We start from the raw sequence: 16,065 nt of genomic DNA on the forward strand, positions 1-16,065 counted from the left end.
TGTAGATATCTCCTATGCCCAACTTGTCAAGTGACTCTTGAAAAACTTTTGTTGACACCGCATGCGTTAAGAATCTGCCAGCTGTTCTTATGACTTTACAAATGGTATATTAATAAGCTTATCTACCAGCTTCTTCTTGATAAAATGACTATCCACTTCAACATGCTTAGTTCTGCCATTTTAAACTAGATTATTTTCTATATCTCTCGCAAGTTGGTTGTCACAATAAAACTCGATGACTTTCTTTGGTGGAAAATCAATTTCGAACAGGAGTATCCTTAGCCAAAGAAGCCCATAAACTTCGTGTGCTATGCCCTTGTATTCTGCCTCAGCTGAAGATTGAGCCACTACATTCCCAATAAAAGTGAAGTAACCTGATGTAGAATGTCTATCTATTATATTGCTTGCCCAATCTGCATTTGTATAACCCTTGACATCCAAATGTCTCAGTTTTCTGAATATCAAGCCTCGACCTGGAGCTTTCTTTAAATAACTCAAAATCCTCGTAACTGTCACTAAGTGATCATCACTAGGAGAATGCATGAACTAGCTAACAATACCAACTGCATATGCGATATTTGGTATAGTGTGCGAAAGATAAGTTAGTCTTCCCACTAACCTCTGATATCTCTCCTTGTTGGTTGACACTTGATCCGGATAGATTGCTAGATGATGATTCAGCTGGTGCACACCTTAACATACCAGTACAAACATATCCTAATAATCAACTCCACACGTATGCGTATAGTCTTTGCCACAAGTCTTGCTTTATATCTGTCTATTGTGCCATCAGCTTTGTGCTTAACTGTGTACACCTATCGACATCCAACATGTTTCTTTCCTTTAGGTTGAGGAAGTATCACCCATGTTCCATTCTTTTGTAAGGCCTTCATCTCCACATTCATTGCTTCCAACCATTTTGGGTCTTGCAAAGCTTCTTCCAATCTATCAGGAACTTTAGTTCCTTCCATCTGACTTACAAATGCTTTAGCTTGAGGAGACAATCTGTGTGTGGAGGCATAATAAGCAATGGCATATTTCACCTTGCCTTCTGGTGAGAATCTGTTTGGCAATATTCCCCAGTTTGCTCGTGCATGTAATTTTTTTTTTTCTTCACAATTTCAACAATATTTTGAGAAGCACTAGGATCTGAAGGACTTACCTCAGGGATGTTCAGTGGAGCATGAGCAAGTATGTTTGAGAGAGGGGGTCGCTGCTGTCTAGTTCGGGATCGCTGATGTCCAGTTCATCTCTGCTTGCTGTTCATTGGCTAGACTGTTCAGCTTGGTTCGGCTGGCTACGTGGAGCGACTCGAGTTTCAACACACTATTTTGTGCTTCTTTCCCCCTTATTTCTATCTTAAACCAATTATGTGTTTCCTTTACTGTATTCTCCCCCTGAAGGACATGATTGGGCACTATTGATAGAAAAAACATCTGGTTCTCCAGAAACGTAACATGCATGGTAACATAAAAGCAGTGACTTTAAGGATGGTAACACTGATAACCTTTTTTGTTGAGGTGAAAGACCCACAAAGACACATCGGAGGGCACACAGATCCAACTTGGTCCGATGAGATTCATTGAGATGGACATATGCCACACAACTAAAAATTCGAGTTCTGAGATTAGTGCAGCTTTTGTCCGCGTTAGCCTTGCTTTTAGCATTTTAATCTATTGCTCTCTTGGGATTGGTACTTTAGATGTCTTGTTGAAGTATTTGATTGTAACGTTGAAGTTTATTTAATGAAGTTTTTCTTTGGATAAAAAAAATATTAATTAAAGAATTTTCAGTTGAGCAAAAAAACTAAAAATCCATATTTTCAATAGCTAGAGAAAGGTATGGGTTTTTACCAAAAGACATTAAAAGTCATATGATTAGATTAGAATATAAATAAAACACAACTCTTCAATTATATATTCCAGCATTTTCCTTTTTAATTTGAAAAATAATCCACATCCAGGAATAAAAGTTATTACCAAAAGTTGTTCTCATTATACTATCTATTTAGCTCAACATGGTAGAATATAGAGAACTACGTCTAGAGCATAACTAGAAAACCATCTCAATTACTCCAGGATTCTTAGCAGAGTATGGTTATTCAAATTAGCCTTAGGTTCAAAGTATTAATTACTTGTCTTCATTTTCTTTAAAACTAAAAGAAGTAATGTTTTTATATCCCTATGAAAGCATATAAAATTAGATTTCACTTGTATACCTATTGAGTGGTTTAAAAAAAATATTTATCCAGAAAGATCACGACATAATATAATTATTTCTCACAATGAACTGCTTAGTCCAGTAGAGTTTGTAAATACAAATATTCCTACCCAGCAAGATATTAAAAAAAATACAAAGGAGCAACGTTAGCTGAGGAGCAATTGTTTAATGAGACATATGGATACACTGGCGGACCCAGAAATTTTTTAGTAGAGGTGCAATATTGACTAAGTATGAAAAATGGTTTTTCAGAATAATCATTTTCTCAAGATAATTTTTGGCCGCTTTTATTCTTTACACATCAAATAAGAAAACTTGATTTTATGGGATTTTAGTATGAAGTATATATTGACTTAATGAGCCATCATTTTTAGCATAAATCATATTTTGCACTAAAACCGAATTTTCATATTTTGATTTGGTGGGAATTTGATTTACTTAAATGTTGAAGATGAAAATAAGGTAATCTGTACAACAGTTGAGCAAAAAGGCAATTTGAAGCACTTATAATAATTTTTCCGGCTAGGGGAGGTGCAGCTGCACCTCCTTGCGCCTTACTAGATCCGTCAGTGGCAAGATAGGAGCACAAGTTTTTGATGAACTCTACAATCAGATTGAAGCATAAGATAGTGATACTGCATATATGCAATAGTTTGACATAAGAGAAGCTACATAAAATAGAAAACATGACAGAAGTATAACGAAGCCATAGCAGCAAATACATGTAGTATGAAGTCCACTTGAAGAGATAATCCCAACAAAAATCCGTATATATAAAAAGCAAGAAGAAGTTATCCCAGTTTTTGGCTCCATATACGGCAAGCAAGAAGCAAAACTCCCTTGGCACTATCTATAAAGCAAAAATGGACTCCTTAGGCAATCTAAATAGGGGCATTATTCTCAAAATACTAAAATTTTGTCCTTCTCTATGAATACTTCCCTCATTTGTTCTGAATCAAATGTGTTGGGTTTAACCTTCTTCTCATCTTGTTACCTATGTTTTAGTACAAGTAAATCAACATAAGGCACTTTAGCTTGTTCTTTTTTACCTCTTTAGGCCATCTCCAATGGAGAGGGCCAAATGTCAAATTTTGGCAATATAGCCAATATCTTGGGTGGAACAGCAGTCCACATTTTGCATGGACCGAAATTTAGTGGAGCTCACTCACACAACCCACTTTCCCCATGTGTAAAGTCAGTGTTGTGGACACATTGTGTCAGCCACACCTAGAGGCTCGTGGACGGCAATATTGTCATTGAAATCAAATGACGACAATTCAAACTTGCTTTTATTTTCCTTTTTCAAATTGTTCTCAACGGCTATATGATCAAAGGTCATGATTAATTCTTAATCATTTCAAAGGAAATAAAGTAGATTCAATGTTCAAATATCAAATCCAACGGTAAAAAAATAATAATTAAATATTATAAATAAGATATAACCCCAAAACTCATCTCAGCTTCTATAACTACCCATCCATTTATTAAATAAACCACCCAAATCATGTTTTTCATTTCTCACTTTGATATGGTGTAGGGTAAAGGAAGATTTCATTTAGAAAATAATGGCAAAAAGGCAACCATTTAGAAAATAATGGCAATAAGACAAAAAAGGAAGAGTTAAGGAGATAGAGGAGATGGGCCCAAGTCAGAAATAATTGAAAGAAGACGAGCACCAAGTCATAAAATAATTCAAGCCATGTAGGATAATGCAAATTTTAATTAACATAAAATTAAGTTTGTAGAATTTTAATTTTTTTTAAGGTTAAAATGTTTAGAAAATTAAGTCATGAAGTTATAAAAAAAATTAGCTCAAGAAAAATTAACCACAAAAAAAAAGTTAAACTATTTTAAAATAATTGAATAAGGCTACGGACTTAAAATTTGAGTATGGAGGGTTGAGGAAAAAAACTGTTTGAGTCCGTGCAATACATAAATAGTTGTATTTGAAGGGTGGAAATTTTGGGTTTAGCCCCTTTGGCATTGGAGATGGCCTTACAAGAATCCAATTTTATGTTCTTTTCTCTTCATTTGTTGTTTTGTTTTGTTTTTCAATACTTAGACCCCACTAAATAATAGTGAAACATGAACTACCTTTATACACCTGCATAATTATAGCGGATGTCCGTACATTGAATATTAGGCAAGGAAAAAATATATACCATAAGCAAGCTTCCTATATTTCAATAGGATAGATATAGGGCTTTCCTCCTTTTTGGGGTTTTTTATTTATGGCAAAATTTTAACGAGGTCAGGCTTGTACCGGTTATTTGTGCCTTTATTGTTAAGGTTATTGAAATTTTCTCTTGATTAAAAAAAAAAAAAAAAAGATAGATAGAGACTATTTATTTTTCTTAATATCTCACCTTGAAATTGCAGAAACGTCCAAGGGTGATATTTTTCTTATTATCTTTCCTTGGGGTTGCGCACCTAACAGAAGAGAGATCATTTTCATTTGCAGCTGAAATTACAGAAGTTCTTTTTTCCGGGGGGTGAGGCTAGAAAGAAACCAACCAACCAACCAACCACAGACATGGCTGAATCTTCTTCCACTATTCCCAAGCCCAAGATAGAGTTAGGATCCAAAACTGTCCAAGAGTTGCTCCTGCTCGCCAAAGGGGAACAACAAGTGCCTGAGAAATATATCCATAAAGTTGGAGCCCCAGATGCTTCTTCTGTCCAGTTGAAGGATATTCCAGTAATTGATCTACGCCTCCTCCTCACAACACCTTCCTCAATCACTCAACAACAACTTGACAATTTTCGATCAGCTCTTACAACATGGGGTTGCTTTCAGGTCTGAATTCAAATACCCAATTTAATTGTGTTTACTTGAGAAAACTTGGTACAAGTTGTAATGAATTAGACAACTTGTGAATCATCTGTTGGCGAGTCCTTATTTAGTTAGAGTTTTGGTTCCTTATTTATTTAGGATTTTGGTTACTTGCCATTGTATTCAATTTAGATTTTAAAAGAGTTTAAAGATGATTTAGACTAATTTTAGGCCATGACAAATCTTTGCTTCCCCACCCCCCCAAAAAAAAAAAAAGAGATTGATTGATATATTATTTTTATTCTCAAGATATGATTTCACCACTTCTACTACCATCATCTTATCATGGCTATCACCATCGCCACTGCCTCCACCACCACTACCACAGTCATCATCGTCACCACCACCACCACCACCGTTGCCACCACCCACTATCGCCCTCACTACCACCCCTACCGTCACCACCACCACCACCCTTACCCCCACCTCCACTATCACCCTCTCTATTAGCCCTACTATCACCCCCACCATCACCACCACCATAGCCATTGCCAGCATCATCACCGTCACCTACATTGTCGCTATTGCCACCACCACAACCACTACCACCCCCACCTCCTCCACCACTACCTCCCCCACCATCACCCACAAACCACCATCGCCATCACCACCACTGTCATCAACCCTAAGCCCTTTGTTTTTTGAGTGTTATAAACTCCATTATAATCGATAATATAACTATAACAAACTCAATTAAAATCTATGCATGAATTCAGTCAAAATCTATGTGGAGTTTGTAGGATTCTATGTGGAGTTTGTAGGATTCAGTCAAACTCAATTAAATTCAGTTAAACTCCATCAACTTTATAACTCTTTTAAAATCATTTAAAATCTAAATTGAATACACCTTCCTTAGTCCTATTATAAATGGAATTTATTTCCTATTTTAGTTAGGGTTGTACTTCCTTATAAACACCTCTATATTGGAGATGAACAAATATGAAAATATATGAGCATAACTGAATATATGCCCTGCTTTGTTTGACATGATATCATAGCCTAGGTTCTCTTGTGACCTGTGCTTGTGTTCTCCTTGCAAATTAAGTGCTCTCATCCCCTCCTCTTCAAGGGGGGGAGGTGGAGTGAAAATGATATATTTATCTTCCCATGAAGATATTGCCTATTTCATGACTCCGACGACCCCTTCTCTTCAAGGGGAGATGGGAAGTGAAGAGAACTTGTGTCTGTGTGAATTCGCTAAAGTAGATATGGAAGAATTGTTGTCATTGTCACTGCTGCTGCTGTTGATATTGTCTTTGCTTGCTTTGCTTTCCGTTGTTGTGGATGTGGCCGTGCCCTTTGCCTTTGCCTTTGTCGTGCCTTACCCTATTTTTAGGGTTTGGTTTTGCCTTACCTTGTGTTGTGATCACAGGGTTCCTGTGTTCTGCCATGTTCACAGGGTTTCTGTGTTCTTTGCTGTGTTCACAAGGTTTCTGTGTTCTTTGCCTTACCTTTGCCGAGTTCACAGGGTTTCTGTGTTCTTTGCCTTACTTTTGTTGTGTTCACAGAGTTTTTGTCTTCTTTGCCTTGCCTTTACCATGTTTACAAGGTTTCTGTATTCTGCCGTGTTCTTAGGCTCCATTTGGTTCATGGGAAATGAGACTTGGGGATGAGAAATTAATTGCTTTCTCATGTTTGATAAGTCCGGGCATGAGAAATCGTTGCCTGGCCCATGGGAAAGTAGGGTGGAAAGTGAAGCCATCCTCCCAACTTTGGTTTTGTTTTCTCTCATCATAGGAAAGTTTGGGAAAATGAGCCAATATTAAATAAACATTTTTCATGATCATTTTGTCCTCATTAACAATTTAGAATTACAATATATCATTAAATGCATTCTTTTTTTTATTGGATTTAATATGGGTATAATTGAAAATTTATACAAGCTTTGTTTTCCATTCCTACACAAAACAAACATGGGAAAGAAAATAAAGTGATATCTCTTGGTTACTTTCCCAACATTACCAAACGTGGGAAATGAATCTTCCATTTCTCATTCCTTGAGAAATGATATGGGAAATGATTTCTCCTCAAATTCATTTTGTTGACCAAACGGGGCCTTAGGGTTTCTGTATTATGCCATGTTCTTGTTCGATTGGTCAATGTAGAGTATGGTGTTCTATGACTCGCTTGTCAAGTTGGACATACGAAATATCTTTGACCCAACTTGAGGTGGAGTGTTGGCAAGTCCTTATTTGGTTAGGATTTTGGTTCCTTATTTATTTAGGATTTTGGTTACTTACCGTTTATTTTATCCTATTCTAAATGAAATTGATTTCCTATTGTAATTTAGATTTATTTCCTATTTTATTTAGGGTTGTACTTCCTTATAAATACCTTCATATTGGAGATGAATAAAATATGAAAATATATGAGCATAACTGAATATATGCCCTACTTTGTTTGACATCATCCACCTAGGGAGATTCTCCCATAAGTATTTAAGGATTGGTCACATATTTCTAATCTTAGTCGTTAGATTACATTCATTAAATGTGTTGGTAGATAATAAGTAATATACATACATGTACAATCCAACGGTTGAGATTATAAATATGTAACCAATCCTTAACATAAAATACTTATTGAAGAATTTTCCCATCCACCTATATATGTAAAACATGTTTGATGCTGCCGCCTTAAATATGTGTTTCCAGGTAATAAATCATGGCATGACACCTGAATTCCTAGACAAGGTCCGCGAAATGACAAAAGAATTTTTTGCACTTCCAACGGAAGAGAAGCAGAAATACTTGAGACAAGTCAACGATATTCAAGGATATGGGAACGACACGGTTTTTTCTGAACAACAAACACTTGATTGGTCTGACCGGCTATACCTTTCTGTATATCCAGAAGAGCACCGAAAGCTCAAATTTTGGCCTCAAAATCCCAAATCTTTTAGGTAACTTGTGTTTGCCATACATCTTCTTCCTTCACACTGAAACAATAACCATATCATGATCTCTCACTGTTCAACATATATTATTACTGCAGTGAAATTTTAGACCAATATACGATGAAGTTACAAGTGGTAACAAAAACTGTCCTGGAGGCCATGGCAAGGTCATTGAATTTGGATGTTAATTGCTTTCGGGACCTGTATGGAGAACAAGGGAAAATGGATGTGAGGTTTAACTTTTATCCTCCTTGTTCAAGGCCTGATGTTGTCCTAGGTGTCAAACCACATGCAGATGCAACATTAATCACCCACGTCTTGCAAGACAAACAAGTGGAAGGTCTTCAGTTTCTTAAAGACGATCAGTGGTTTAGAGCTCCTATTATTCCTGAGGCGCTTCTCATTAATGTGGGCGATCAGGCAGAGGTAAATCTAATGTTCTCTCTCAACCTGTTCAATTATTGGTTTTAATTAACTTTTAAAGCAATGCCTAATTGAAATTTGGTGAGTAATTGAAAGCTTAAAAATGTACCATTTCGGCCGACGGGGTCTAAACCAGTGGAAAAGGGCCTTGACTTGGAGACCAGTGGTCTTAGGTTCGAACCCCATAACAGCTTTGTATCTCATTGTTGTTATGTCTAAAACAACTCATCAAATATGCCTTTTAATTTTTTGAATGAGACCCTTTGAGCAAATTTTAACAATCTAATACAGTTGGTTTGGCTTACAGAAGCTTGATTGTTGGTTTCCTTGTGATACACAGATATTGAGCAATGGAATATTGAAGAGCCCTGTACACAGGGTAGTGATAAATCCAGACACGGAGAGGATCTCTTTGGCCGCCTTCTGCATGCCTGAATCAGATAGAGAGATTGAACCCTTTGAAAGCCTGGTCAATGAGTCAACGCCAAGATTGTACAACAAGGTGAAAAATTACGATAGCATTTATTTCGAATACTACCAGCAAGGAAGGAGACCAATTGAAGCATCAAAAATTTGAACTTACTCTGTAATATATGAATTTGAGGGTAAAACACAATTTGGTCATTGTGTGTGTTAGGCTCAAAAACACATTAAATACTTAATTGAATTTCTTAGTGAAACTAAGTTGAACTTTCCTCTCAGAATCATGAAAGCAGTTCCAGAAAACTGAACCGAAAGTACTCGATAATTAGTAGAGTTTTGATCAACTTGAAGGCTGTTAATATGAGTATTAAGTTTGGATGTAGAGACTGATAATCTGTTTCCAAGTGCTTGACACATCTGTGGTTCTGTTTCTTCTTATGAGCAAGTATAGAATGATAGTGATCAAATCTGGCTCCAATGAATGGTCTTGAAATCAAGAAAATAACTTATTTTAGCAGCCCCTATAACATTATGTTTTTTTTTAAGTCAGATGATTCATATAAGTAGAGACTGATAAGCTGGCTTCGTAGTGATGGGATGTTGTTTTAAGCAATGGCGGAACCAGGAATTTTTCTTGGGGGACTGTTGACAAGCCAAATATTTGAAAAATATTTTGCAACAAAAGAGCTTGAACCCTAGACCTCCACGTAAGAATCATTCACACTTTCCACTAGAGCCAACAACCTTCTTATGTAAGCTTGCCATAAATATAATATATAATTAGTAATAGTTACTTTGGATAATAAATATTATTAAAAAAAATTGTGAGAGCATGCATGTGCATATGAAGATGCGCCCAAATCAACGCCTCTTTTTCTTTCTTTTGTAATTTTTATTCTCCCCATATCTCATCTCTCCCAACACCTTTATTTTTTTTCCCATCTTCTTCTTTCTTCCGTCACTTTCCATCTCTCCCTCTCTCTTTATATTTATTTTTTCCTTCTTCTCTCTCTCTCTCTCTTTTTCCTACTTCTTCCTCTGTCACTTTGCAATTTTTTCCTCTTTTCCCTCTTTCGCATCATCTCCTATATCTCTCTTTTTTCTAATTTTTTTCTTCCATCCCTCTCTCTTCTCTTCCTTATTCTCCTTCCCACTCTCCCTTGAAGACCAGTTGTTGTCTGACCTTGTCCTTTTCGTGGGCTACTATTTAATTGTAGGGTATTTTTTTTTTTTAATACATTTAAGACTAAGTTGGAAAATCAGCCTTGGGCCAGAGCCCAGCCGAGCCTTCGTAGTTCCGCCCTTGGTTTTAAGGGTTTTATGGTTGGGTTTTAGGTTTGTTTGTTTTGTATAAGTTGTTTGGCTCTTCTGTTTATACTCTACTCCTTCATCTTCACAATATTTGTTGAATTCTTTAGAGGTATATTCTTTTCCTCTATCACTTCTTAGAGCTTTAATATAGTGGCCACTTTGTTTTTCAACACGGGTTTTGAATTTTTTGAAGATATTAAATACTTCTGATCTTTATCGTAGAAAATAAACCCACGTCATTCTAGTATAGTCATCTATGAACAGGATAAAATATCTGTTATTATCAAGAGATGGAGTCCTTATGGGTCCACAAACGTCTGTGTGAACAAGCTCCAACAAGGCCTTAGCTCTCCAAGCCTTTCTAGATGGAAATGCTTGTCGATGTTGTTTGCCGAGTTGGCAACCTTCACAGACATTATGGATCTCTTTTATGTTTGGAAGGTCTCTCATCATATTCTTTTGATAAAGAGTTTTTAGTGCATAAAAATTAAAGTGGCCAAATCTTCTATGCCATAACCATGAATCTTCTACTTCTGCTTTCATGGATGTGGCTTTTACAAGTTGCCATTGGATAGGAAAATTTCTGTTTTCCATCTTTACTTTTGTTATTATATGATTTTTATTTCTTTTATCAAATATTGTGCAAGAGTCTCTAGAAAAGTGCAGAGAGTATCCATTTTCAATCATATGTCCAACACTTAATAGATTATGCTCCAGTCTAGGTACCAATAGAACATCTTTTATATATTTAGTTCCTTTATTAGTTTGGATAGAGATTGTAACTTTTCCTTTTGTCTCCACCAGTGTTCCATTTCCCAGTTTTACTTGTGATTTTACTGACTTATCTATGTTGGAAAAGATACTTTCATCTCTTGTCATGTGGTTACTACAGTCGCTGTCAATATACCATTTCTTGTTGGTTCCTTCTGATGTGGCTTGATGAGCATAAAACACATGCTCATTCTTCTCACTTTTTTATGAGTAATTGGCTTGCTAGTTCTTGGTTCGACAGTCTTTTTCTATGTGCCCAAATTTTTTACAATTTCGACATTTGAGTTTGCCACGAAACCAATAATCTTTTTCTAGGTGGTTTGTATTTTTACACACCCCATAGGGAGGATAGTTTTTTCTTTCCATTATTTCTTTTTTATTTCCCCAATTCTTATTGAATTTATAATCTTCTCTTCTAGAACTTTCTCCAATTTTCCTTTCCCCTTCTTTAGTTTTCTAAGACCTTAGATTTAGTTTTGACCGAAAGGCGCTTTCAACTGAATTTTCATTTCGCCTACTCAATCTTTTCTCATAAGCTTCAAGAGAACCCATTAGTTCTGTCACTGACAGACTAGTTAAATCTTTTGTCTATTCAATGGTAGTAACTAAAGGATCATAATTATCAGGAAGACTTATAAGTATTTTTTCTACAATTCTTTAATCATTAATATTTTCTCCATAGGCTCTCAATTGATTAATTATTATTTTTATTTTAGCATAATAGTCTTGTGTGGTCTCAGAATCCTTCATTTTAATATTTTCAAACTCTCTTCTCAAAGTTTATAGTTTAACTGCACGTACCTTGGCATTGCCTTGAAATTCTTCCTTTAAGGTATTCCATGCTTCCCTTGTAGTTGTGGCTCCCATGATCCTTGGAAAAATCATATCATGCAAGGCTTGTTGCAAGGCATATAAGGCCTTTGCATCTTTTTGTTGATCTTTCTTCGGTTGCCTCAACTGTTCCACTGTTGGGTTTTTTGGATTATTGAAGCCACTATCAACTATGCCCCATAAATCTTGAGACATAAAATAGGTCTTCATTTTAATACTCCAGAAGTCATAGTTTTCTGAAAATAGGAAGAGGGTCAGAGTTTTAACTAGTGGTAGACATGATAGAGGCGTAGTGAACCAACGCCCAAGGTTGATCGGAACAAGCTCTGATACCATTGTTAGTTATAGGGAGAAGAGAGGGTTAGGATAACAACTTGATGATGAATATAAAACTTTTTAAAGTAACAAGATGATTTTATTTTATTTGAATGAAGGGAGAAAGTTACAAAGCTTTTAGAGTTGACTAGTGGGGGAGTTAGACAAGCTTTAGTTTTTCAACACACTTTGGCATAGGCATCAAGCCTATATATAGAAGACTTAACCGACATAGCTAAAGTCATTGAGAAGAGATATATAATACAAAAAGTTGACAATTGTCTATTGTAAACGGCTGAAAAATTAACGTCCTAAAATTGAGTAATCACACAACTAATTGACAATTATAGTTGACCTTTACAAGAGGAAATTAAGTAGATGACTGAAGAGATAAAATATGTGATTTAACACTCCCTGCAAATCCGATGATCCAAGAGAGAGGAGATTTGATTGGGGAAGTTGGAACCGATGTGTAGAAAGGCTCTTAGTGAAAGCATTAGCAAGTAGGTACTGTCGTATATAGTGATAATCAAGCTCAATGTGTTTAGTGTGAGCATGAAAAACCGGATTAGATGCCATGTAGGTAGTGCTAAGATTGTCACACAACAAGGTGATAGGGCGCAAGGGTGCAAATTGTAGTTCATTTAGAAGGTAAGAGACCCAGTCAGCACAAGAATGAGCTAGAGAGCGATACTCAGCCTCAGAAGAGGATTGAGAAATTGCTTCTTGTTTCTTAGCACTCCAAGATATGAGATGGAGCCGAGAAACACACAAAAACCCATAGTGGAGAGTTGTGTATCTGGACATCCGACCCAATTTGCATCAAATAGGCACGAACAGTGAGTGGACTTGAAAACCAATGAAAGGTCAAATATCGAAACCTGTTGATCTACCTGAATAAGAATTGGAAGATGCTCGGAGGAGTAAGAGAGAGGAGTAAAGACTGGCATATACAAAATAGTTTTTAAACCCAATCCTAGTGTATTTATAAAAAAACCCAAGCACTAAACATAGAAACACACCCAAAATAAACTCCAAAGCAACTTTTTGGGTGTGTTTATAAATGGGTTTTGAGTGTGTGTAATGATGGATTTTGGGTGTGTTTATATGTTTAAATGTGCTTGGGTTTTTTTATAATTTACCCTCATTTTGGGTGTTTTAGTGAAACTCCCAATAGAATATTGCTTAAGGATTTAATCTAAACAATGGACAAAACAAGCTTCTACTCAAATTAATAATAGTAAATTGAGGTTAAACCCATTAAATTCATTTTAAAAAGAAAAAGAAAAATCAAAACCATGAAAAGGACTTCAATTCCTACACACTAAATTAAAAAATTCAAAACCATGAAAAGGACGTCAAAGCAGAGAAGATCCAATTTCATTCAAATTAAAAAATATATATTCATAGAAGAATATATCTAATTAGAGAACTCAGATAAGGAAATCCAAAAACAAAGAATACCCAAATGGTTTTTAATGATTAGAATACGATCTGCTTGAGGAGCAAGGATGACCATGGCTTTCAATTGATAGTCAGATCTTCTACCCGAAAGAAATCATGAGGCCGAGAGAGAGAGATAAATAACACGATGGAGTCTAATGTGAAGCGAGCGACAGAATTGATGAGGGTATTTTGGCGTTTTAGAAAATTAAAAAGGGATATTTTCGGTGTTTTGAAATTTTCATTAAAGGAGCGAAGTGCTTCCCGTGTATTTACTTGGCAGCACTTCTGTGAAGAAGCATTTCTTAAGTGCTTTTGAATCCCACCCAAATCGCTTTTACAATTTCTGTCAAACATCATTTTTAAAAGATAGAAGTGCTTTTACCCATTTGGAATCGCTTTTTGCAATTTCAAAGGCACTCCCAAACGAGCCCTAAATCACCTACAACCCTTCCCTTTATTTTTAAAATTTAAAAACCCAACTTTTTCAAATAATACCCGATGACTAGGATCCAACTAAGATAGTTACCTAATATAACTGAAAATATGATTCATTGTATTTTTCGGATTCTAAAACTACAACTGTTTATAAGTTAATGTGTTATGGGGAGGTGTAACTAATGACACACATTGAATTTGGAAGGATCTCCAAATGGTTGTAATAGATGTATGAATTAATTTAGAAACTTATTTGAAATTAAATATTAAATATTAAATTCAACATTAACATATTAGTAATCTATAGGTGATTAACGTTTTTGTTTATTTAATAAAAAAATTATGTTGTTTTCTTTTTATGAATTATACGACTAGTAATCTATTTTATTATACTTTTATGAATAATAGTGTACATTCTAATTATGTTGAAAAATAATTTGATAATCTATTTATTGTTTGTTTTTTGAAAATTATTTATTTTCTTAAATGAACTTATTTTTCTCTAAATAATATACCTATAAAGCAGCTATTACTTGTTTTATGAAAAATAATTTGATCATCTTTTTATTGTTTGTTTTATGGAAACAATTTTTTTTTTAAATGAACCTATTTTTTCTCTCCAAATAATGAACCTATTTTTTTTCTTTAATAATGTACCTAGTAAAACAATTTACCTAGTATAATGAACCTATTTTTTCTCTAAATTTTGTATCTATTTTTTTCTCTCTAAATAATGTACCTATTACTTGTTTTATGAAAAATAATTTGATAATCTTTTTTTTTAATGAATTTTTTTAAAATGAACCTATTTTTTTTTCTCTAAATAATGTACCTTTTTTTTTTCTCTAATAATGTATACCTAATAAAACAATTTACCTAATATAATGAATTTATTTTTTTCTTCTAAATAATGTACCTATTTTTAATTTATGAAAAATGTATGGAAATTTCAATTACAAAGTAACTAACCTAGTTTTTCTATAAATAAAAAATTTGGTAAATAATACCTATATTTTTTTTTATGTATATATTTATATTTATATTTTTCATATGTACATTATTGGATATGTAATTTACATATTTATTTTTTGGCTTACAATTTTAGGGAGCGATATGTTAGAGGGAATGGCAACCAAAAGAAATGGTGTGATTGATATGCTATTAATAGGGAGTTTTAATTACAATTATGGTAGTTAATGAAATACTTGGAATAAATTATAAATAAAATTTGAAGTCTGATGGCAACGATGTAGAAACATAGGAATATTATGATCTCTTATATCCTACTGTTTGCCCGTTTTGCGATTACTCCTATGGTGGAAGGGCAAAGTTCCCCACTGCCTTGAGAACCATAAATTGGTCAACAAGTCAGCTTTCTTTGGTGTGCGAGCGTGCCACTGCTAGCAATAAAAATTCTAGCAGACTTAGTTTGGAATAGATAACTTGCGCCCCAAGTTACTGATTTCTGCAAACAAACGATTGTGAATTTGGGTGAGGAATATCTCCCAAGTAAGTTCTTTTCTTGCCTCAGACTGGTGAGGACTTTAACAATTTATCTCAAGATAACGAGGTATTCGCCGTAATGGTTGATGGAATTTAAATCGCTTTTGCAGAATCGCCTTTTACACAACTATAACAATAAATACTCATGCTAGAGAGATAAAGATACAGTTGGAACTCCATTTCGCTGGATGGGAGGCTGCTTCGGCTAGACTGAAGGAATTTGGACCGAGATGCTTGGGCTGGATGGAATGTTGACAACTCGATTGCTAAGCTTCAACTATAAATCGATACCAAAGGTTGATTCTGGCAGAGCTTCAATGTACTTTAAGCTTTGTGAAGCTTCGAGTGGGCGAATCGCGCTTCTTCAATCTGTAAGGGCAGTATGGTGTTCTTGAGGACTTCTGGGCTAGAGATCTGCATCAAATTTGTTGAGGTTTTCATGTTTGGGAAAAGCTCAAGCTCTACCTGTCTTGGTTTTTTGCTAAACCAAATTTGTAACGAGAGAGATCTCGTTTTGAATGACTTATTTTCTAAGTCCTGAACCTTGGGAATTCTAATCTAAAGCTGGTTTTCACTTGGAATTCAAGTGAGCTTCTGGTTGATTTTGAGTTGTTTGTGGTGGCTCAATGAGCTTTGGTTGCTTCAGTGTTTTGAAGGT

The 16,065-nt window shown here is 35.1% G+C and overlaps 1 protein-coding gene across 1 annotated transcript; it reads left to right on the top strand.

Moving 5' to 3' along the window:
• Positions 1–4,643: 4,643 nt before the first annotated feature.
• LOC103326830 (protein LATERAL BRANCHING OXIDOREDUCTASE 1-like) lies at positions 4,644–9,076 on the top strand. Its single transcript, XM_008229078.3, has 4 exons — positions 4,644–5,017; positions 7,708–7,955; positions 8,048–8,375; positions 8,713–9,076. Exons 1-4 carry the CDS (start codon positions 4,754–4,756, stop codon positions 8,947–8,949), a joined length of 1,077 nt encoding a protein of 358 aa, XP_008227300.2. The 5' UTR covers positions 4,644–4,753; the 3' UTR covers positions 8,950–9,076.
• The last annotated feature ends 6,989 nt before the right edge of the window (positions 9,077–16,065 follow it).

The sequence above is a fragment of the Prunus mume genome, linkage group LG3 (assembly GCF_029339155.1).
Source record: "Prunus mume cultivar Tortuosa linkage group LG3, ASM2933915v1, whole genome shotgun sequence".
Lineage (NCBI taxonomy): Eukaryota > Viridiplantae > Streptophyta > Magnoliopsida > Rosales > Rosaceae > Prunus > Prunus mume.

Bases quoted from the DNA above. Each gene is read 5' to 3' on its own strand.
- LOC103326830 (XM_008229078.3), top strand. From the start codon at position 4,754: ATGGCTGAATCTTCTTCCACTATTCCCAAGCCCAAGATAGAGTTAGGA. The intron at 5,018-7,707 runs GTCTGAATTCAA...ATGTGTTTCCAG, and splicing joins CAACATGGGGTTGCTTTCAG to GTAATAAATCATGGCATGAC. The intron at 8,376-8,712 runs GTAAATCTAATG...TGTGATACACAG, and splicing joins ATGTGGGCGATCAGGCAGAG to ATATTGAGCAATGGAATATT.